The following is a 24,000-nucleotide window of genomic DNA, read 5'->3' as shown; positions in this document are numbered from 1 at the left end:
TGGCCGACGGAGGAGGGAGGGAGGGAGGGAGGGAGGGGATGGGGAAGGCGAAGGCGAAGGCAAGGGGGTTCTGTTTTGCAAGTGAGGCCAGAAACCCACAGAAACCAATGCGGTTGCTGATGAGCTGTCACACACCCTCACCCTGTCCTGTCACGGAACCACCTCTGTCACCCTGAATGGCAACACCCCCCCCCCCCCCCCCCCAACCCCACCCACACCCCTCGACAATGTGAGACATTGGCGTGAGCCTTGCTACATCAGGGAGAGATAGTATCACGAGAGTTAGGACCTATGGAAACAATGAGCTGTGGTACTCCCCTCATGAAGGTATGGCTTAGAGTGAAAACACTACTCTCTCTTTCTCTCTCTCGGCGTGTGCCATATTTGTGTTGCCTTTCCTAGAAGGCAATCGTCCCTCATGCACTGCTGGAATAGTGTTGAGAACATTCAGTGTGTGACAGACACACACACCCCCCCTTGTCTTTGGCTCGCTCTTTCTCACACACACACACACACACACACACACACACACGCACACGCACACGCACACGCACACGCACACGCACACACACACTCTCTCTCTCACTCTCTCACGTGCCCTTATGCTGACATGTTCATCAGAGACGGTCAGTTTTCATAAGGTCCCGGCCGGGTTTGCATTACCTGGAACTGTTGATGCAGTGAGCCATGTGAACTTGGAACTGGAAACAGATGTTGAACTCTGTAAGTCACTGCCATTGCCATATAGACTCTTTGTGTGTGTGCGTGTTGTCTATTTGATCAAGAAAACTTATTTCCTGGATTACACATTCAGGATCTGAGTTAATTGTGTCTCACAGAAAACCAAAGGATTTTGGAGCTATTTCTATGTCCGTTACCACCAAATGCTCTCGTGTCCTTTGTCGTGCTGCTTGTCTTGGCTATAATCCTCGACACGAAAACTTGGTTAACACTTGACTGATTGGATAATTTTGCTTATGTCAGTTACTTTCCTAATGCAGCTCTACTATGCTGAAAATAACAGGTGCTTCTCTGTTTGTTGTTATTTTCACAATGTGTATATACAGTATATATATATATACATATATATAACGGAAGTAATTAAACTTACACATAAAACCCCCTAGTCAGAGATCTGGATCATTTAAGAAGTGACGCCATATTTGCCATGCAGTTCCCGTTCCCTGCTATTTAAACAAATCTTTTTAATCAGTCCATGGATGCTTTTGTAGTATTATTTATGCAAACTTTGCTATTTTCTTTACTCTTCTTTATGTCTTTAAATGCAGACCCAGATGTTTTGATATAACTAAAAGCCATAAATGCTTTTGGTTCTGCTCCTTTTAAAGCAGTTCAGATGTGTAAATCCTGTGTAGCTCCGTCTTTGTGTTCATTGTTTGAGTATCCTTGTGAAGCCAAAGTTTCGCCAAGTCATGGGTTTGAGCCTGGACCAAAGATGTTTTTGTTAAAAAAGCTTTAATAGCGAGAAATCCTCCCAAAGCAGACAGATCCCCAAATTTACATTTGACTGTTTTCACATACTCATTTTTCTTGAAATTTGAATGTCAGACAAATATGAAGACATCCTGTTGTATACATGTACACCTTATTTTAATGTAGTAGGAATCTAAGACCATAGGTAGGCTTTGTCAATATCATTTTAGAGTACTGTCTTCTACACAACCTCATGTGATAACCAGCCTCAAGACTTAGATCTTGTCACCATGAAAGGCCTTGACGAGTCATTGCACAGTCAGCCCCGTCTCCTGCACAGAAGCAGGTCTTTGCTTTTTCTACTGCTGCTGCAGCTGCAGGCAGCTCTGAGCTACAAGTATGAAAATAAAATAAATCAAACTGCCGATGTTGTTGCTTTGTATTAAGCCTGTTTGTACGCTGCATGGTACCTTTTTATATGTAATGTGTGTATAGTTACTTGCACTATTGTTTGTTTTCAACTAACTTGGAAGTGCAATAAAAACTATAAATACTGTATGTAATTAATAAAAAACAGCACCGTTTTACCATAATTAGCGTTAAGTACTCATTTCCTTTGTTTCATTTGCAGAAAATGTGCTTTGTTTTGCCTCGACTAGTGAATCAATGTGTAAGACTATTGTTTACCCCCAGACATTTTATAAAAGGCTGGAGTTTGGCGCCGGGAGCTGCCTCCCCCTGAAGCTTTTCTGGTTTAAGACAATAGCCGGTTGAGCAAGCGTTGCGAAGTGCCCTTACATTCCCCTGTGGTAATGAGCCTTCACTGAGTTAGATGAAGGGCCACCAGTACACTGCAGCTCCAGGTAAGGGAAAAAGTGTTTTTTTTTTTTGTGTTTGAATTAGTTTAATTAATGGGAAGTAGAATGACCTTTACAACCTAACAAGTGTGCCTGCAGATAACACCAGAAACATTTTGAAAACTAAATAATAGAAAATGTGTTTATTCATCATTTCAAACAGGTCCAATAAGCAAAGCAACAGACGGTATCTCCATGTTAGATACAGGGAATGCCAGTGAACCACCTCCTTGAAAGTATATTTACAGGCATAGAGATGAAAAGTCAACATGAGATCCATCCTTGTACACCATGTTCATCTGTGCAAACTGTTACTTTCTCTTCTGTACGCAACATGCCGTTAAAATGTCAATGCTGTTTATATAGCAGGTATTTTAACATTTTTGGCTCGAGCCCAACTTCAACTTGACATTCTTGTTGGTCGTGTACAGTGGTAACAAATGAACAATGTGTATCAGCAGCAGACAGACGGTACAAAGCACGGTGACAGAAATGTCTGGTTTGCGAGATGCAGCATTAAGCATCATGCAACACATTCTGTCAAACCTACTCCCATTATTCAAGGCAATCGTTTCTGTAGGCGCTGGGTGTTTTTACTTTAAATCAACTGCACAAGTACTGCACTCTATAAAAATAGACCAAAACAAGGCAACAGGATGTCTAACATTGCTGAAAACAAAATGAATACAAGGTGTGAATGCTGTGTTTAGGAAAAAAGGGGGTGGGGGCTATTAACAGACATTTATATTGTTCTGTACAAGATATATCGATGCTTTCTGAATTTCTGATTATTTTTTTTGCAGAAAGAAGAAACAAGTACTTTCACTTCGCTGGACTGTGAAAGGTAAGGATTGTTTTATTTAAACTGGGTTTGAGATTCTTCAGGATGTGATGAATCCAGTCGACTTTTTGTTGAATATAATAACAGTAGGTGTTAACACTCAAGTCTCTCGAGACACAGACATACTTTACTATTAAATGCTATAACAAGCAAATAAATATTTTTTTCGGAGAAGCAGCTATAGCCAAATATTTTGACACATAGGTAGGAGAAAATATTTTTTAGAATAAACTAACGAAGCATGTGTGCTGACTGAGTTGTAGTTGAGCTACAGAGAGACAAAAATTCAGTTCATTGTTCTTGCGTGCCCCAGGAGATGTAGTCCGGCCGCGTGGCTGCGATGTACTCGTCTACCAGCTGCTGGACCACTTCGCGGGAGTTGTCCAGCTCGTCAAAGTTGTCCTTGAATATGTCCTCTTTGCGGAACTGCTCCAGGAAGGCTTCGCGTTTGCGCAGTTTGTCGTACTGCCGGCACGTCCGCTCAAACAGCTGTGGGACAGCAACAGAGAGGAAAGGGGATACGTTTTTAGGTCCTTATCGTGATTATCTTTAAAACTTGCACACTTTCTGTTTTCTTGTTAAATTAAGAAAGGAAAGGAAAACGAAATGCATGACTAAACTGAAACTTCGTTGGATGCTTGGAATTCCCCCATACTACTGCAATAATGAGAAAAACGGTTACATTTGGACATTGGCTCTCTGAATATTTCAGGTTAAGTAATGTAATGACGTCACAGGACTACATTTTCCAGGGGGAAAAAAAACTATTTCAAGGAATTTGACAGGATGACAATCCAAAACCTAATTTTTGTGGAATTCCCCTCTAGCTGCTGCTCAACTTCAGTTTTAACAATGCATGTCCTCAAGTATTGACTCAGAGCAAACAGGCACAGCTCATGGGTGTTTATACAGTAGACTTGTATAGAGACACGGGAGGAGAATGTAACTCAACAGGCTGAGGTGTCTCTTAAGATGAGAACTTACATTGGAGATACTCGTGTGATTGGCCATCATCAGGCCGCTGACTCGGTGGGCCGAGGGCAGGTACGGGGACTTCCTTGACAAAGCTACCTGGATGCTGGCGGGACCCCAGGGAATGAAGCTGGCCAGTTTACGCTCCCGGATCCTTTGGAGGCTTTTATGCACCTACAGTAGAGGATAATAAGTCTGAATACTCTCCAAACATGTAGACAGAACGTAGATTGACACCTCATACTGTGCACTCGTACCTGCGTGGGGTCGACCTCTCCCTGGATGATGTTAAGGATGGCGATGTAGCAGTGGCTCGGCTGCCTCTCTCTTCCTGTTGACACCATCACGTTCTTGGGTTGCAGAAGCCTCCTCATCACATCCAGCACCGTGGTTTTTCTCACACTAGCAACCTGAAAACACAGTGTGTTTACGGATTAGCACATCTTAAGGACATTCAGTATTTTAAATATTAACTGCTAATAAAAACTGCATGAAAAAAAGATGTGACCATTTGTAGTTTTTCCCCCTGAGCAGATTGAAATGTTTCTGAATTTGACTTAATTTCTTTTAACGGGTTAAACTCACCGACTGGTCCGTAGTCAGTGGCGTGTACCCAGTCATAAGGAAGTGGAGGCGGGGTGTGGGGATGAGGGATGCAATCAGGCCAATGAGGTCGTTGTTCATGTAGCCCGGGTAGCGCAGGGTGGTTGTGCTTGCAGACATGATGGTGGACACCTGTTTGTATGAAAGTTCAGTTAGATACAGAGCTTAACATGAACAACAAGCTGAATAAGTTATAAGGAGTTAGGACTGGATGATATATCAAATTATTTTGAAAATGATTCCTGCAAAAACGAGGACTGAAATCGTGAATACACCCTCAGATGAAACATTTTGGGGATTTTATTTCTTGGTGATGTCGACCAGCCCTAAAAAGGACCGCAGCTTAAATTTGAAATCTCTGACATACCGTTTGAGAAGCCCAGCCTTGTGCAGCTCATTTCCAAGAAAGCTGAAATCTGGTCTGACGTGTGACCGACTCGCCAAACTAGTTTCTGAATCTTCTCATTTTTTAAGTGAGCAACATCTAGCGTCTAGTACAGCCCATGTGGCAGTTGGCTTTGTTCAAATACAGTCAGGTAGACTGCACATACGTATAAATGAAACCTGCTGATTGATGAGCTTTAAAAACAACTAGAAGGAGGTTGTAAAAGTGAGTGACGTCTCTCACTCACCAGCTGATTGATCTGGGAGAACGAGGGGTTCTGGATATGCAGCCTGTCTGTGGCGATACGATTTAGAGCTGTGTTATCCAACACCACCTGATACACAACACACATATAAAGAGGGCAATTATTAGACAAGTGAAGAGAAAGGGAAAAGAGGAGATCCCCTCCAGCACAACACAGTGAATGTCAATACACTGCTGCAAAGTTAAAGAAAGAGCAAGAGGGAATCAGAGTAATGACGCAGTCAAAAACCTCTCAAGGAACAACACAGTGTGCTGTTGTTAGCAGAGTTGACCATAAAAGACACACTGTACAGTTGCAACAGGAGGACCAATTCTTGGGCAGATTCTATTAGCTCTCTGGCTAATTTAATCAACATAAGGGCCTCATGCAAGACCCTGGAGGAAGTAGGTATTAGAGAGGAAACACCATTAGACTGTTGGAGCATCTCAGACTAATACAATCACCAACGTAAGACTGGGTCTTATTAAGTTTGATTGCTGCACAGCAGTTTACGTCTTTATTAGTCTGCTCCACGAGCACTGAGGCAGCTAAAAAGTGAGATTTTCAACTAGAGCCAGAAATAGCGGTATTTATGGGAATCACCGCATACGTTTTCTGATATGCACTGATGTGAAAACTAACATATCATGCAGAATACGATGCTTGGGTGATTTAGAAATGGTGTCATATTGCTAGTTATTTTATTTTTTATTTATTCTTTGTTTAAATGACCAGAAATTTGACGGATACGGCACATTATTTGTATTTATTAATTAATCATTTTCTCTGTGTCTATTTCTAGAATTGGTTGACATGGATTACATAGTATATTTAATGTATAATAATGTTAAATATTCCTTAATAAAGTTATTTACTTAATAAAGCAGCCCTCTGAATACCTTTACAGAGTCATATCAGTTCAAAAACGGTGAGTAATCGATGTGTATAAAAGATCTTTTCTAATTTCTCTCCTCTAAAATCAGAAATGGCCTAAAAAAAACACATCGGCCAGGCCCTATTTTCAACAAGAGTGAAAACAGACAAAGCGTAACACAATGTCAGACACATTATTTAAAAGACTAGTGACAACTGTATTCAAATAACAAACGCACACACTTAAGAGAACTGAAGTAACATTCTATATTTATATTTGTGATAATTGAATTGAGGATTTCTTTAGTCACTTGAAAAAAACATTAAACAAACCCTGCCAGAAGTAGTCTGGTGCAGTGGATCTCCTTCTCCGTTAATAAAATAAAGTTTTTTAATCAATATGTCTTAACAGCTTGATGTGTACTGTAACAGTTACTCGTTGCATTTTGACTGGTAACATTTACGTCAGAACACACAAGGCCAAATTTATTTAACAGTCTGACAAATATCCTAATCTTCAGGCATTTTGCCTGACTTTTTGACTGAATTATTATTTGTTTCCTATTTCAGCTCGTTGATAGTGAAACGGTTCAGCTACCATGTTTTATTTTGACTTTTATTTCTGGCACGATTCCAAGTTCACCAGGGTTTGTATAATACTGTGTATTAAGCCATCTAGTGAGCCGAGGCTGCTTTGTGCAGCAAAGAGAGCACAGGGATTAATCAACATCTATTCAGGCTGCTGCTCACCACGCAGTCTGCGTTCTGAGTGAGCCTCTTCAGCGTGAGCAGCGAGTTGTACGGCTGAACGACCACATCACTCATCTCATCCTGGTTTGGGAAAACAGAGTAAGTCTGCACCAGCTTTTTTGGGTACCTGAAGATGGATCGCAACATGTATGTATTATTCACACACACCAGGTAATGAGGAAAGAAATGTTTTGGCTAAAAAAAAAAATTGTGTTTTCCAACAAATTGCATGTGTGTTTGTTGACCTGTCGTTGAGTTTCTCCAGCAGATAGGATCCCAGCCCCGAGCCCGTCCCCCCAGCAATGGAATGACACAAAACGAATCCCTACAGAGACAAAGAGTTACTCATTACTCACAGTTCACATTTACAGAGACAGCGTGTGCCACGTGTATATAAAGCTTACTGTAAACTCTACTGATGCAGAAAGTGTGTGGGTGAGCAAAAGCCTCTCTTCCTAGGCAGTTATATAAATGGGAGTGCAGCCCCACCTCACAAATAGTGCCCCCCCGCAGCACAGCCCTGTAATACCTGCCTTCTACACTCGCCCAGCTATTATCACCAGACATTCTACACGCCACACCCTGCCAATATACACATGCTCACGGCAGCTCGGCCCACCTTCTTATCCAATGCACACATGAGTGCACACACTAAATAATAATGTGGGGCCATGATGTGAATGAGTTACAGAAATTGCAGACCTTAGAGGGGAAATGCGAGTGTTATTTTATGGGAGGCTGGCAGCTGAAGAAAGTTCACCAAAAAAAAAAAAAGAAGCTAAGAATAATAGTGAGGCATGGCTGAGGCTTTGCTAGTTTGACGATGTCAAGCACTGGCACCGTTTTAACATAGTTTCAATCAAATATTTCAATTCCACATGCATTTTATCCCAACAAAGATGCAAGAGTATGAAAGAAAGACTAAGAGAAGTCAACTAAGTATTCCCTGATACTATTACTGAGCAGGCCTACGGACACAGGACACCTGAGCTTCACCTGCAAAATGTCACTGAAGGAGTCACAAAACGACGACAAACAGACACAAGACATGGCGGTGTCATTGGTTGCCATTATCTGGTTATCTTGCTCCTATGTAGGAAGAGTAAGGGGCCTTCCGTCCATTATTATGACAAAATGACTGCTGTTTCTACAGGTTCAGTCTGAAATGAACTCACCCCATTAACTACAAACAACACCTATTTTCTTCGGTTGTGAGTTGCTCTTGAGCGTGGTAGTAGTCTATGCTATGGGATATTTCTACACACACAGCAATATCACATTACTTTTAAATATGTTTTTAAAATTCCACACAGCCAGAGCACTGATCACTCCCAGGGACAGTTGGTATCTGATAAACGGCAGACTTGCCTCCAGACTGTCACTGCCATCTGCCTCCCGGTCAATGATGTCAAATATGTCTTCTTGGATTTTTTTGCCCTAGAGGGAAAAGAAAGCAGAATGTCATTTCTAGATTTATTTCTTAGGAGTAAGAGCAGAAAAGTGTAATTTCCAGCGATCACCTGTGAATATCCACTGGCCCAGTTGTTCCCAGCACCTCCGCCATGCTCAGACAGGTAAATGTTCTCCGGGTTGTAAAGGTTTGCGTAAGGAGAGTTGAGGATGGTGTGGATCACCCTTGGCTCCAGATCCAGGAGGACTGCGCGGGGGATGTAGTGCTCATCGTCAGCCTGGGGGGTTTCATAAATAACCAGGAGTTAGCTGGTGATAGTGATGATGCACAGTCTGTTAGTTGCTGTGTGTGCTTGTAGGGGTCAGAGTTAATTTAGTTTACACTGCAAGCACTCCATCTAGTGGTACAAACTGTTGCTGCACTTGAAGCGTCACCTAAATAAAGACTAATGCATATATGATCACGGTGTGTGTGAGATAAAGAAGTGAAGCAGTCAGTTACTTGATAGAAGAACACGTCCTTTCTGTCGGTCCCTTCCGTTGCAAACTCCTCAACAATCCCCTCTGGACTGATGCCATGCTCTGCACACAGCTGCTTCCAAAACTCAAAACCAACTGCAGAACGGACAAGAGGAACAGGTTAGCAAAAACGTTGATGTTAAGTCACGATAATCAACTAGTTGCAACCCTACAAGCTTATTATTAGACATTGTCGTTACAATTAAAGTCCCATAGCATGCACAGTTAGGTCTGGGGTCTTCAACATATTGACCTTGGTCCCCTTAGCTGAAAGAGATGAAGCAGGGACCCACTACTACAAATATTGTATTAAATTGAATTGCAAATTTAAAATTGGGTCTAACAGGCAGGGCAGCTTGGAGCCTATATACACAGTTTTTGGTGCACACAATACTAAGATATAACAATGATCGTTATTCACAAATCCATATATTTATACACAATGTTTATGTTGAACATACACTGGAAAGCACATTGAATCCTTAGTGCTACAGGCAAGTAAGCCAGTGAGCCTATCATCAATGTTCTGTAAATGTATTTATTTTTTCACAAATGTATCTTTTCTTATAATACTAATGCATATTTCCAGACATGTTATGAAAGAAAGAAAGAAAGAAACGCTGGAAAGGGTTGTCTTATCACCCAATTTGGCTCTGAGGACCCCCTGTTGAAGATCTCTGCACTGGATGACACTGCAACGTTAACTTGTATTACATTACATGTGCTTTGTAGAGACCATAGACTGTGGTAGAGACCCCCATTGGCCAGAAGTCAGCTAACTAAGCTAGCTTCTACTGTCGCTGTTTGTGTTATATTTTGATCTTCGCTACACTTAGCACATAGCTAACGCCATTACATGACAGATCCTGTTCACGAGCTAACTTAAACGCACGCGAGCAAGAGGGATACCAATCTTCACTTAGCATCAACTTTTACATACTTTGATTTCCACATTGCCCAAGCTGAAGCGTTATGATTTCCCGCGGCATGTTCGGTCTTCCAAGTGCTCCTTATTTATTTAGCTAGCCCGCTGTAGCTGCTCGCTAGCTAAATAACACTGTACAAGTAGACCGCTGCTCAAACCGCTGCAGGACAACCAGCCCGCTCCTTCCCGCTTGGTGCCAAGGCTAATAGAAGGAGGATAGGGCAAAATGTCTGAGCTTCGGGGTACTACCCATGCGCAATGTAATTGGAACTGTGGTGGTTGGAGGGTTACAGCACATATGTCTGTTTAATTCAATTCAATGCAATTTTATTTACAGTGCCAAATCATAACAAAAGTTATCTCAGGACACTTTACAGAATATATAGACCACACTCTATGACTTATTTATGATTAACATAGACCCAACAATTCCCCCGTAGAGAACTGTGGCAACGAAAACCTTCCCTATAACAGGCAGGAACGTCGGACAGACCCAGCTCAATGGCCCTTAACATATTTTTGAATAACACAAATGAAGTTAAGTGCAGTGACAAAATCGATGTTGTACAAATCGAGTATGATTACTTTCAGAACAAGGCCACAACTCTTAATACCGTTTTGTTCTATGATAGTGTGCCAGCTACGGAGCATCGGTAATTGCATACCAGATGTTACTGCGCATTTGTCATACCCATGGTCATGCCCCAAAGCGCAGCCATAATTTATTAGTTTTTATTAAATTTTTTTGGTGTCCTAGCCTCTTTCCATGAGCCTTGCTTGGTGCTGATGTGACGCCCCAAAGCGGACTTCCTCTTCTTCTTCTTCACTGGAGGATTGCAAACAGACATTAAACGTGTTTACCGCCACCTACTGCACCGGACTGTGTTGAGCCATGAACCTGGACTGTAACGCAAACTTTTCGACACATTCGAAGCAGAATATTCGGGAAAAGGGTAAGGATTTCTCTTTCCTTACTTCTATACGTCCCTCCTCTGGTTTGAGTTCGCTGCCCGTGGCAATTTGAATGTTTTATAACTAATTTCTTGCCCGGAAGTATCAGTATGCTATTGTTTCATCTTGACATTTGCACCATCCAGTGGCCACACTGCGTAACTACACCTCTATAATTTGAGCGGACACTTTTGCTCTTGAATATCTTCTTTTAATGTATATTTCATATATTTAAAGAAAAGAGATGAAACTATCACAAATATGTAAAGTGATGTAAAATTGCAAAAGCCCTACATCTCTATGAATATCTTTGTACCTTATTTTCCGACTGTCTGATTTTTATTTCATTATATTTTAGTATTTCATTTAAACTTTTTTTTTTTTTAGCTTTGTCTAGTATTTTATTTATTTGTATTTTCTTTATATGTTAAATATGTCACTTGCTCGGTTGTTTATATTGTATATAACTATATAACTAATTGTGCAATACAAAAATAAACCTGCCACCAACCTGCCAGGGACTGCAGATCGAAACTAGCTGTATGACTAAATCTTGCTGTTTTACACGATGGACTCAAGTGCATTGTCTCTCCCTAAATAAATATAAATACAAATATTAGTGGAGATAGAGGGGATGCACATGTAACAAACCCGTGGTCACAGTTAATAAATATGAGCAAACTAATTCAAGTTAAAGCATTTCACGTTTATGATGATACATCTTATAAGACAACAGAAAATAAAACTTAAACTTTAACATAAGCTAATTCAGCATTTATAGTCATGAGTTTCCCGCCCCCTCGTGGTGACAAACACTAAAGACAACTGAACTCCACTAATCAGTTAGCCCTTGTAGCATAACAAAATATCTTCCTTTTATAGTTTTAATTTTTTTTAAATCAAATTTTACCCCTATTGAACACTTAAAACTCCAAAGTAATAAATTGGCAAAAACTATTCGATTATTTAGGCATTTCAAATGTACTCCCTTAGTTTAGCAGCAGACCCCACAGGTTTCTGTTGTTGTTATTCATCATTCCTATGTTTTATACATTTTAATTTGGCATTGTGTATAACTCCTTTGCGTTGAAAGGAACCAGTTGAGGTGGTTCGGGCATCTAGTTAGGATGCCCCCTGGGCGCCTCCCTAGGGAGGTGTTCCAGGCACGTCCAGCTGGGAGGAGGCCTCGGGGAAGACCCAGGACCAGGTGGAGAGATTATATCTCCACACTGGCCTGGGAACACCTCAGGATCCCCCAGTTAGAGCTGGTTAATGTGGCCCGGGAAAGGGAAGTTTGGGGTCCCCTGCTAAAGCTGCTGCCCCCGCGACCCGACCCCGGATAAGCGGATGAAGATGAGATGAGATGAGATGAGATGAGATTGTGTATAACTCTAGGCATTGTAAGAAAATGAATGTTTATATTGAATCTGTTTAAACTGATCCAAAATAAACTTCTACATATGCAAAAGGAAAGGAGCTTCTTAACAAATGAATTTAAAAAATGATATTTGTTTCCATTGCATACAAAACCAAGAAGGATAAACAAGAACAAAAAGGGATACATGGATGTTAAAATAGGTCTTCGTGATGGTTTCTTGCTGATGACTTATTTCAAGTTGTCAATGTTGTGCTTTAAAGTAAACAAACTTTAAAATGTCCTATTTCACCTGAACGCAGCATGACGCAGGCGCTCCGTGCAGAACCTGATTGGTCCGCTGAGGACTCGGAAAAACAGGTTACGCCATATTGCCAGTTTCTGAAGAGAGGGCGCTTCATTCCTGCGAAAAATGTCAAAATAGTAGGTGTCATCTTATTTTTAAAACATTTAACATTGTATTTGATAACATGCTTTCTTGTAAAATCATGAGGTGTTTAGTGTAAGACGTTAACACGAAGATTCAGCTGGCGTGGCTAGTTGTTAGCTTAGAAAACCATTAGCACAGATATTTTAGCCGATGTTGTGAGTGGAGCTGCTCCGTGGCGCTGTGGTTCTCCTCATGTACCTGTTCCCACTTGTGTCTTTATTTTGCAGACTGACTTTGTCCACTGTACATGCGAATATGGCGCACATTGGGGCAATGGAAGACGCACCCGTGGGTGATTGCTCTGGCCAGCAGGGGTCTAGTAGTGTATGCCTGCGAAATCGACCATGCTCCAGCGAGAGAGACGGTCAGGTACGGGCTGTCAAAGCTGCTCTTCAGTCCAGGTTGGGGCCCTACGAGCCCGCCCTGACCTACCTGCAGTCCGTCCTAGTGTGGCAAAGACCCTTACAGTGTGTGCTGCTCTACACTGTGGTCAACGTTGTGTTCTGGTGAGTTTTAGCTTAAACGTTAGTACATTTTGATGACAAGCTTGCTGTGTTTCCACGGTCTGTTTGTGCCAGTGTTATTATAGCAGCCTGCGGTCACACAGTACAGAGGCTGTTTGGTCGTTGGCTGAAAGCTAGTGTGACGCCAACAGCTGTAGCTTTTTACACAATGCAAATGTTTCACCTGTCAATTTGAGACGAGACAGATGGCTGGCTAGTGGCACTATTTATAGACTCTCTCTACAAACACTTCTACCTTAAATCTGATGTTGCCCCTAACCGACCTGTTTGCTTAATCTTGACAACAACGTGATGCTGTGGATTATCCTCTTTACCAGTTTGATTGTTGGCTGTAAATGTGGGTTAAATCTGCATTTTATTTATTATTTATATTTTGCAAAATATTTGGTTTCATTAACAGACTCTCTAATTGCAGCATGATTGCAGTTCAAACAACGTGTCAGGTTCCATTCATGCATTTGACAATAGTTTTTGCAAAAGTAAGAGAAAAAAAAAACTTCAATCAGAAATAATAATAATAAAAAATAAACTATATTTCAATATAGAGAAAGAAAACAGATGAATACTCCTAATTGATATTTGGATGTTCTAATGTGTATAAATTCACGAACTGATCAGAAATGATTGAAATTAGAAAAGGAAAAACAAGAAATTGTACAGCATCGTACCTATGGTTCTCTATTTCCTGTGATTTATATGAATATGAAGTCTGTACTTGGGTGCATGTATATTTGCGCACATACAAGGATTCCTAAGGCACCTAAAAGTTTTATTAAATTTATTTTTAATGTGGTAGAACAACATATAGAGCCATTTTTGTTGTGATTATATTCACTCTGCCTTTAATCCAGAAGAAAAGCAAGAAGAAAGTAAAGAAGGAAGAGTGATTAGGAGAAAATGTAGGACCGAGTCAAGTTTTGGCTAAATTAGGTGACCTTGGTATTGTTATATGGCAGCAATAGAGAGGAAGAGCTGGTCTCGGCAACCTGCTTATGAAGTTCAGGCTTTTATTCGATTAGACCACTGGGCATGTTAGGCCATCCTGTCCTGTCTCCCTTTTACTTGTGTTTCAGCCCACACTCAGATCTGCCCAAAGATATGCACTCATGATCATGAAGCAAGTCACACAGAGATGGTCAACATTTCAAGAATCCCCCATACATGGTCTTGTTTTTAAAGGACCGAATGGAAAACGGATGTATCTTAAAATAACAAAGTCCATTACCACAACACAATGACATGCATCTTCAAATAGTGCTTTTAAAGCCTTTATCAACAGGTCCATTTTTATTGTTTTGCATTAATATGCAGAATAAGTTTTGTTGTTCCTATAGGGCTACGTTTACTTAGATGTTTTGGATTTTATGTTTTTAACTGACTGTAGCTGCTAATTACACTGCTACCCCAAATACCAGCACACCTCGCTCTGCCAACACACTCTTTGTTAGGTTAATCTCTAACTGCTGATTGGAAGAATCCCGTAACATTGTTGTGGTCAACAAATTTTGAGGTCTTGTGATCTGAAAGTGGAGCAACACTGTGGGACTTTAATTGTTCCCAAGGATGTGATATCGATTTGTGTGAAAGTGGACAAACTCACACAAACAACACTATTTTAGATGTAAGTTTTGCATTGTTAGTGAATTTAATTTATCAGCACTTTCCTTATTTGTAACTACTTCATGTTATTTATATTACAGCAGTGCCATCAGTTTTCTAGTAGAAACATTACATTTTAGTATCACCTCTCCTGGTTAATGTCTGTGGGTGTAACACACACTAGACAGTGGGATAATTTCCTCTTTATTTAGTTCTGACAGCAGATCATCACTCAAGGGTTTTGGGGTTTCATGAAAGATGTACAGAATTGGTGACCTGACTCTCGCCAGAGGAATTTCGTCCGCCTCGCTTCACTCACACATCTGGGATCGCTCCATAGTAAAGTGATTTCAGGAAGCTGGGCCTTATCAAAAATCGTTGAATATGATTGGATAAACCACCTGTCCGCCATCTTTATTGACGTGCTACCTCAACCACTCACATCAAACCAATCTGTGACGCTAATGAGAGGTATGCAGGGAAAAGCCAAATAGAACAGCCGACATGGTTTCCACCAACCAAAGCCTTCAGAGCCGTTCTCTGGTGTTCTTTTAAAAAAGAAATATTTGCTAGATTGGACAACACGGATGAAATAGCAGCATCGATGTTGACGCCTGCTTCCTCGATGCGAGCCGTCATGGTCATTTCTCTGCTATGTCACATCTATAAAACCCCGCCCGGCAGTCCTGATTGGCCTGACCATTTTTTGCGGACCCTGAAATCACTTTCCTATGGAGCGAATCCATATGGTTGAGTGGAGCTTTGCAGAGTCAAGACGGAAGCCAGGTGGAGCGAAAGTCATCTGGCGAGAGTCAGGTTACAGAATTGGTACATGTTATAACTTTTAACATTTACTCATGGGGTAACAGTCATTAGAAGTAGTGTGTGTTCATGTGTTTGCTCTGTTTTTGTTCCCTTCCAGGTTCTTTGCCCTGACCTCACTGCGCCTGCTCTTCCTGCTGGCTTCTGGCCTGGCTGTGATTGTCTGCGTTGACACCTGGAGAAATAAGATCTGGCCAGAACTTAGAGGTGCTGCAATTTGCTTTATATATCTCTGAGACTTTGCAATGTACTTATTATTTAACTTTCCTTCTTTCTTGCATTCATTGTACCATAGATTCTTCCTCTAGTTGCTGTGGTTGCAGTCAAATGTACTTTGTCATTAGTCAGCAGCCCTGCACTCTGGATTTAACAAGTTATTTGTATTGCATCTGGAACAGTTACTCTAACAAACCTGTTTTTGAAGCTGTGTTAACATACCAAGTGTACAAGGTCAAAGAGTGGAGATCAGCTTAAGTGCACAACTCGCAGCCTACTTTTACACTGTATGTTTTTTAAAGTGATGAATGTCTCTTCCTCCACAGTCAGAAACCTGGACGAATCAGAAAACGAGAGGTTTGTTACTGTAACCACCAGTCAGTATTCCAACAATGCCAACAACAATAATAATATCATGAGTAGAAAGCAAATCAAATTATTATATTCTCTGTTTGTCTAGCTGGGGTCTGGTGCAGCCTGGCATCCTCAGTGTGCCTGAACTGTGCCACCACATCGCTGAGGCCTGGGTCAGTGGAGCAGTCCTCGCATCCAGTGTGGTGCAGTACAAACAACATAACCCTGGCAAGGTAAACCTCATTCCATATATATCACAGAATCTCTTGTGTATTTAAGGTCTGTCACAGCTGATTCATAATTATACAATATTATTAACGAAAAATCTGACTTTTTCACGTTTTCCAGTCTCATTGGTCTCAAACTAAGCACCATTACCAATTACTGTCATATAATTATAATAATTATTATTATAATAATAGTGAATGGATGAGTGAATGTCCTGTGTGTTGTTGCTCTGTCTCAGTTCTGCATCCTAACCTGTGGAGTGTTCACTTGCCTGGCTATGGTTGGACGCTGCATTCCTGGATTGGTGCTCTCCTACTCTGCTGGTGAGTCCCAGCAGTTGAATCAGTCCTAACTACAGATCCAGGCTCCTTCACAGAATATCATTGGAAAGGAAAAACAGCCTGACGGGTCCTATTAAAAATACATGGGGGGGGTGAAACCAGATCTATGGGGCCCTGTGAGGTGATTAAAGCTGGGATGAGACACAAGGAAGGAAGGAGTGAGTGAGGGAGGGAAGGGAGCCAGGCTGAAAGCTAAGGAGGTCAAACTGAGACCGGGCTAATCTCCCAACCTCCAACCAGTGTGGGCTGGAGAGTCTGGGAGGCAAGAGCTGCTAAGGCCCTCTACTCTGACGTCTGAAACAATCCACAGCAGCTCTACATGTTAACTCTCTGCTCCTCCCTCTGCCTCACCTTGTCTGCATCGCTACTGAACAGGCTTGTGTGTGCTTACAATGATGAGAGAAATGTAGAAAGTGAATCTGTCTTACTGTGTGTATCATTCCCTCCTTCCTTATAATGACTAGTAATATTTCCCTCTCCCATAGTGTGGGCCACGCTCCTGGCTCCTCTGGGAGCCTATCACAGGCTTTTTCAGCATGTGTGTGTGAAGCTGGATCCGGTCCTGCAGCGGCTGGACTTCAGTGTTTATGGATACATGATGTCAAAGCCTATTGATAATCAATGTAAGTAGCACATCACATTTTGTTTATTGTATTACTTTTGATAATTAAAACTTTCTGCATGCTGATCTGACACTGCAAGTGAAATGAAAATAAAGTCAAAGCCACAATTGAAATAAATGTAGCGTGAAAAACTTTCAGTGTTATTCTTCTGGGGATCAGTGTTCAAATAACACTTCAACATGGCACTTGTTTTTGCTGAATTATACGTGAATGTCATCCGACTGCTCATTTGTAAGCAGCAACTTTGGCTGAAATGACATATTTTTAATGCTTTTGTGCCCTCAGGTGGCACAAAGGCACATGATGTTTGTGTCACTTGTTAAACCAATATAATGCACTGTAAATGTAAAAATGTTTGTCGTTCTTCTCTGCAGTCCTGCGGAGGCCTCTCCGTGGTGCAGCCTCAGGTGAAGACAGTGATAGCGAGGAGGAGTTGGCTGCTTTCTGCCCAACGGTAAGTCTGTTTAACTCCCAAAAATTCTCGATATTTTAATCCACCTGTCTTTAATTCTGTTGACATTGATGTTGAGGGAAAATAATATAACAGTAAACAGTAGAAAAGGTTGCAAATGTGAAAAAAATAAAAATACAACTTGGAAAATATTGAACCTTTTCAATCTGCTGTCTCTTGTAGTTTGATGATGCTGTTGTTGCTAAGGAACTTGCACTGACCGACTCTGAGCACTCGGATGCTGAGGTGTCCTACACTGATAATGGAACATTTAACCTATCCCGTGGCCAGACTCCGCTCACAGAGGGCTCTGAGGGTAAGTACACAGGCATTTCAGATATTCCCTTCTTTTATTCTCCGATTTCTTCTTTTCTCTCACCATGTCCATGTCTGTATTTTAATCAGATCTTGACAGACACAGTGACGCTGAGGAATCCTTCGCTCAAGACCTCCCAGACTTCCCCTCCATAAACCCAGATGCCACTCTGATGGATGACGACGATGACACGAGTATAGGTCTGCCTAGTCTCGCTCTGTCTGGACTAGCAAGTCACCGGGCTTCAGTGCTGGATGTAGATGCTCATCTGGACTCAGATCAGGAGGATCTGGATGCAGAACTTTCCCTCAGCGGCCTGCCGCCTGCCTCTGATTTTGCTGGAGACTTGGCCGGAGTCATCGCCAGCAACATGATCCAGGCGGCGATTGCTGGGGCGCTGCAACCTCGGCCTCCTCCTCAGCGCAGAGAAGGCCCTCCCAGGGCCGGGGTCCACCGCAGCTACCGCAAGCAGTCCAGCTCCGAGCTGGACACCGACATGGATGGAGAGGACTTTGAAATGCTGGATCAGTCTGAACTGAACCAGATGGATCCCCTTGGAGGAGGAGGAGGTACTAGACGAGGAGAGAGCCAGGGGTCTAACTTCTTGTCTAGCTTGCTAGGTAAACCACAATAGAGTGTGTGTGTTGATGAGTTTGTGTGTGTGAGCGTGTGTGTGAGCGTGTGTGTCTGTACGCCTGAGTGCATGAGTGCAACTTCATGTGCAGCATTCATGTTGATGAGCTGCGAGTGTGTGTGTGTGTGTGTGTGTGAAAGATGATTTTAGGTTCCAGCAGCCCTCCTTCTGATTTGGTATCAGTTTATCACTGTGAAGAACTTTAACTTTTTCTATCTTTTCAAACTCATCTCCCTTACTTTTAAACCCTGATCATCCAGAAAACTTTTACTTTGTAGGCTGAGCAATAGGAAACGCAACACATTCAGACCTAAAATAAACCAGCATTATTGAGTCTTGTTGCGGTCTTGTAATGTGCCCCAAAAGTTACTTAAAGGGTACTTGTTTAAGAATAACGAGCAACTGCGCCCATAATATTTTTTCTACCTGGAGGTCGGGGCATACAGGGCTATTTAACATGGGACCAAATATGACATTCCTGTTGGTTGGGCTGAGCCATGTTACTTTAATAATGCCATTATTGAACATTGGTACATGTTCATCGGTATAGGTGAGGGAGAGAGCTTGGGTACCACCAGTGCTACAAGTACCACAGTTTGAGAATTGGTGTGTTAGCTGATTTATTTAATGTGACAGGTTTACGGACAGCAAGTCTCTTCTATGACACATAATATTTGGATAAAAAGACTCTCAGATCTGTTATTTTTTCTGTTTTCTGCTGTCTAACATATGAAGACATCTCCGTGCGTTTCTGCAAGCTTATTTTCCTTTCCTTTAAACAATCGTCCCGTTAAAGTTTTAAGATATCTGACCTGGAGGAACACTTGATGTGATGTTGTTCATTGTATTTATGAACGTGTGCCCCGTGTCTTTTTCTGTGTGAGCCAGTTAAGAATATCTTTTTCATTTTCCTGTCCTTTAGTCCCAATCTGTTTCATACCTTGAGCCTTCAGCTTTGTGTTTTTTTTTTCTTTTTCAACAGTTACAATTATCTTTTATCACCCTTGTATTTCATGTAGTTTACTGTCATTCTGAAGTTTTTAAGAGATAAATCAAATATTCTTCAATTCATAGATATTTTACTATTTTTCAAAACATGTTTACATAAAAATTGGGTATAGAAACTTATCCTTTTTTTTTTTTATTAAAGTGTTCGTATGTAAAGGTTTGAAGTGACTGGTCAGACTGATTCCCTTCTGATGGACAAACCATGTCAGTATGTCAAACTTACTGTGGAAATAGCACTTAAAACTTTAAGCCACAGTTGAGATTTATTGAAATGAAATATATCGAAGAGTCTAAACATGCTGGGTTAATAATAGAGGAAAACCGCTTTCTTTTAATTGTTTTATTTTGAGAGGAAAATTGTAGCTGCAAAAGATTTTACTGCTGGATCCACATTCATGGAGGTGAAGTATTAAAAATGTGCACTGATAGAAAATTGCTGGGATCTTTAGGCTGAACAAAGACAAGGAGAAGTTAGTCTCAGTAGTTTGACTCGGTTTGGCCACTTCAGTGAACCAGAATGTTGCTCATTGCTGCTCCATGAAGAGTCAGTTCCTCAGTATGAGTGATCTGTAGTCAGTTTGACAATGTAACGTGGATAGTAGTGTATTCTCTTCGCTGTAACTGGTTTTGATATGTTTTGATGTGCAAATCGTATTGAATAAAATGTTTGCAATTAAGTCTGTCTTTTGTATTATTTAATGTGACAGGAGGTGAAAGGTGTACAGCAATCTCAGAGGACTTCTTCAAACACGCAAGAAATGTATTTTATATTTATGACATTGTATACTGTATACTGAGTTTTTACGTTTTTTCGACATACTATAATATGACTTTGACATACTACACAATGATTTAAAAAAAAAACAACTTTTTTAACACACTATAAAATAACTTTGACATACTACACAATGATATTTTTCAAAATAACTATTTTCGACATACTATAATATGATTTTTTTTCCACAAATCATATAAGATCATAGTATAGTATGTTTTTGGAAAGTCATAAAAAGGTCACGTAAGGGTCATAGTAGGAATTTGAAAAAAAGTAATAGTATATTATGTCGGAAAAAGTTCAATTAAAGGTCATAGTATGGTAGGCCTATTTTGAAGAATAAATGAATTAAATTGAATAAACTGGTATGAACCCAGCCAAATGACAGCTTTCACTCCGCTTTTTTTATGGATATCACAAACTTAATAAAATAAATATATTTTAACAGAACCAAAGTTATTAACAAAGTAAATATGTTGGAGCACGTGAATAAGGCTTAATGAGCGCAGTTTATATTCAGTCCAAAGTGATTTAGATCAAATCAACGGAAAAGAGCTCATCATATTATTGAGACACCACTATCTCAGAGCAAAAGACGTGTTTCTACCAGTGTGTTGCATCTTCTTGAAGCACACACGATCTTTTCCGTGACGCATTTTTCGCGCGAAACTCGGTTCGGGAAGCTGTGAAGGGGAAGCGGCCAAGTTTGAAATGAGTAAAAAGGACAACGGTAAGAGTTAGCTTCAGCGTGTTTCCCACTGTAGTAAGGTAGCTGATATTCTCACACTTGGATCGAGCCGACGGCGCTCGTTCGATTTCACGGACAGCCAGCTAACGTTAGCTACGTCGCCCACAACATAAGCTAGCTCTGAACACTGTGTGTTCGTTAGCTTCACGTTACTACGTATGACCACCTTTACAGCACGATATGTGTGTGCTTACCAGTGTCTAAGCTCACCAAGACCGGACCTGAAAAGACTATATGTGCGACAAATAAATAAATAAACTTTTAACAGGAAACACCCAGAGGCGCTTGAGCAGCAGATCCTCCTGCACAGTAATCAATCAATCAATCAACCTGATTTTTTCCACTGTAAAACACTGAGCTGCATTTTATGTCATCAAGGATGCTATATAAATAACGTTTATTGTTATTATATTATCCGATTTCTATTTTAAATGTCCCTTTGCGTATATCTCAAATGAATGATTACAATAAAATATAAACAAAACAATATTAAGTGCTATGGAAACATCAACGTGTGTCAATGCAAAAACACCAGGCAAATGTAGCTATGTTTGAGGTTTATCAAGTGTCGTTTAAAATAAAATAAAATATAAGCACAATTTAGGAATGTTATCCTCAAAGCAATTTCAGTCAAAAGCAACTGGACTTGGTTATTTGTCTAGGAAGACGTTTCACCTCTCATCCAAGAGGCTTCTGACCGTCCTGGTCAGATGCGTACATGAACTGATGAAGCCTCTTGGATGAGAGGTGAAAGGATGACCTGGACATATGAGAACATGCACAGTCTTTTAGGAATGTACGTGTCAGCACACATGATCAGATACTCTGCTGTCCCCCACAGGCGCGACCCTCATTCTTGCATATCTGAATGAGAAGAACAGACCCTACAGTGCCCAGGATGTCTTCTGTAATTTGCAAAAGCAGCATGGATTTGGCAAAACGGTGAGATTAATATTTACCTGTAAGATGCTGTGGTGTGTAGGCTACACTTAATGATTGATTTGCATTTTTTTTTATTCACCAGGCGGTGGTCAAAGCCATGGAGCTGCTGGCTTTGGAGGGCAAGATAAAGGAGAAGACGTACGGGAAGCAAAAGATTTATTTTGCTGATCAGGTTAGTGTGTTCATCTGACATTAAGCAGTATTGCTGTGGGAAGTAGGCACTCAAAGTAATTCATACCAGAACCGGGATTTCATAATACTCATGCTGTTAATCCTCCCTACAGTCTCAGTTCAAAGACGTGAATGATGCAGACCTGAAGGCCATGGACTCCCAGATCTCACAGCTCAGTGCAGAGGTGCAGTCCCTCACCCAGAGCTGCAGACAGCTCGATGCAGGTGTAGTAAACCAGCGAGCATGGTTTATGTTTCCACAGAGCCTACACAGTACCAAGATATGTTTCATTTGCACAGATTTCAGACACAGTAAATGGTCTGTGAGACTCCTCGATGCTTAAGGGATCGTGTTATTGTTGTATTGGAATATGAAAGGGGATGTTTTCTACATTTGTGTGAAATCTCCACTAACAGAGCTGAAGGAGCTTAACAGCTCCTTGACAACCGAGGAAATGATGTCGGAGATCAAAGAGCTGAAAGCGGAGTGTTCAGGGTACAGAGCGCGTGTGGAGAAGATAAAGTCAGCCACAAATCACGTCACACCAGAAGAAAAAGAGAAGGTAGACAATATATTGATATTGCTTTTCTAATTACAGCAAATTATCTTAGTAACCTATTGAAGTCACTGCTATTGTAGTTTTTTCAGTTTGCTGTATAGAATGGTGGTACAATGCTCATAACATTTTGATTTACAGGTTTACAAAGAGCGGGATGTTTATGTGAAAGAGTGGAAAAAGAGGAAGAGATTGGTACGTATATAGAGCTGCTGCTGTGACTAGTTGATTAATAGATAAGTCCACTGACAGAAAATTAATCTGCAACAATTTTTAGATTTTTCGTCTTTTTTAAAGTAAAAAATGTCAACATTTTTGGTTCCAGCTACTCATCATGCCATGGTTTAGACTATGGTTTAGGCTATGCTATGACTGATTTAAGCTTTGTTGGACAAATATTTTGACTTTTTTCTTTAAAAAAATTTCTTTTTCGACATACTATACTATGACTTTTTTTGGCTTATTTTTGGACACTTTTCTACGACTTTTTCCCAAAAATGATGCCATGACTGCTTTAGACAGGCTAACCTATGACTGATTTAAGCATTTTTTTGGACATATTATATTTTGACTTTTTCAACATACTATACTATGAAGACATCACGTTTACTGAATACCATGTTTTCACTTTTTGCGAACGTTTTAGAGAAAATGATTAATCTACATGAGGAAATTGCAGATTAATCGATAAAGAAAATGGTTAATGTATATTTTGAATAAAACCTTTAATGAGGGCCACATTTTAAATATTCGTTACTAAATATTAAATAAAGCATTTTGTTCCTCCCATCAGCGATACTATTACAAGCAGTAGATGGACAAAGATAGAAGAAAGGAATTTTACATACAAAGACAAGCTGGTGCCACTGAACTCTTAAACTTTGCTGTGCTTTGTTTCTTTCAGGCTTCAGACATGATGAATTCAATCCTGGAAGGGTATCCTAAGAGCAAAAAGCAGTTCCTGGTGAGTAAAACAAGGTCATGAAATCCACTTTCTAAAACTTTACTTTGTGTTCTTGTTCACAATACTACTAATGAATAATATACATGGTGTTTCGCTCCCAGGAGGAAGTTGGAGTGGAGACTGATGAGGACTGTAAGGTGGTTGTTCCGAGTACTTGA

The 24,000-nt window shown here is 40.7% G+C and overlaps 3 protein-coding genes across 3 annotated transcripts; 2 read left to right on the top strand and 1 right to left on the bottom strand.

Moving 5' to 3' along the window:
- Nucleotides 1-2,446: 2,446 nt before the first annotated feature.
- tubg1 (tubulin, gamma 1) lies at nucleotides 2,447-9,965 on the bottom strand. The gene is made up of 11 exons (XM_083931993.1): nucleotides 9,829-9,965; nucleotides 8,872-8,984; nucleotides 8,480-8,647; nucleotides 8,328-8,396; nucleotides 7,205-7,284; nucleotides 6,960-7,086; nucleotides 5,340-5,426; nucleotides 4,690-4,839; nucleotides 4,362-4,514; nucleotides 4,117-4,278; nucleotides 2,447-3,621 (listed from the first exon to the last, which is right to left on the bottom strand). The coding sequence occupies exons 1-11, from the start codon at nucleotides 9,875-9,877 to the stop codon at nucleotides 3,424-3,426; spliced, it is 1,356 nt and encodes a 451-aa protein (XP_083788119.1). The 5' UTR covers nucleotides 9,878-9,965; the 3' UTR covers nucleotides 2,447-3,423.
- Nucleotides 9,966-12,483: 2,518 nt separating this feature from the next.
- retreg3 (reticulophagy regulator family member 3) lies at nucleotides 12,484-20,428 on the top strand. The gene is made up of 10 exons (XM_083931737.1): nucleotides 12,484-12,562; nucleotides 12,797-13,075; nucleotides 15,615-15,721; nucleotides 16,057-16,087; nucleotides 16,191-16,317; nucleotides 16,551-16,635; nucleotides 17,139-17,276; nucleotides 17,651-17,730; nucleotides 17,911-18,043; nucleotides 18,133-20,428. The coding sequence occupies exons 2-10, from the start codon at nucleotides 12,825-12,827 to the stop codon at nucleotides 18,675-18,677; spliced, it is 1,497 nt and encodes a 498-aa protein (XP_083787863.1). The 5' UTR covers nucleotides 12,484-12,562; nucleotides 12,797-12,824; the 3' UTR covers nucleotides 18,678-20,428.
- Nucleotides 20,429-21,144: 716 nt separating this feature from the next.
- Nucleotides 21,145-24,000, top strand: psmc3ip (PSMC3 interacting protein; the record flags this gene model as incomplete). Its single annotated transcript, XM_083930868.1, has 8 exons — nucleotides 21,145-21,190; nucleotides 22,050-22,150; nucleotides 22,233-22,322; nucleotides 22,435-22,546; nucleotides 22,739-22,884; nucleotides 23,020-23,073; nucleotides 23,783-23,842; nucleotides 23,944-24,000. The coding sequence occupies exons 1-8, from the start codon at nucleotides 21,172-21,174 to the stop codon at nucleotides 23,998-24,000; spliced, it is 639 nt and encodes a 212-aa protein (XP_083786994.1). The 5' UTR covers nucleotides 21,145-21,171.

This window comes from Echiichthys vipera (assembly GCF_963691815.1).
Source record: "Echiichthys vipera genome assembly, chromosome: 17".
NCBI classification, from domain to species: Eukaryota; Metazoa; Chordata; class Actinopteri; order Perciformes; family Trachinidae; genus Echiichthys; species Echiichthys vipera.
The sequence above is the reverse complement of the archived record's forward strand: the minus strand, read 5'-3'. Positions and strand labels throughout refer to the sequence as shown.

Excerpts from the sequence above, each read along its gene's own strand:
- tubg1 (XM_083931993.1), bottom strand. The coding sequence starts at position 9,877 with ATGCCGCGGGAAATCATAACGCTTCAGCTTGGGCAATGTGGAAATCAA. Across the intron at positions 8,985-9,828 it reads TGGGCAATGTGGAAATCAAA|TTGGTTTTGAGTTTTGGAAG; the intron begins GTATGTAAAAGT and ends TCCGTTCTGCAG. Across the intron at positions 7,087-7,204 it reads CTGGAGAAACTCAACGACAG|GTACCCAAAAAAGCTGGTGC; the intron begins GTCAACAAACAC and ends ATCCATCTTCAG.
- retreg3 (XM_083931737.1), top strand. The coding sequence starts at position 12,825 with ATGGCGCACATTGGGGCAATGGAAGACGCACCCGTGGGTGATTGCTCT. Across the intron at positions 17,731-17,910 it reads TGGCTGCTTTCTGCCCAACG|TTTGATGATGCTGTTGTTGC; the intron begins GTAAGTCTGTTT and ends TGTCTCTTGTAG. Across the intron at positions 18,044-18,132 it reads GCTCACAGAGGGCTCTGAGG|ATCTTGACAGACACAGTGAC; the intron begins GTAAGTACACAG and ends TATTTTAATCAG.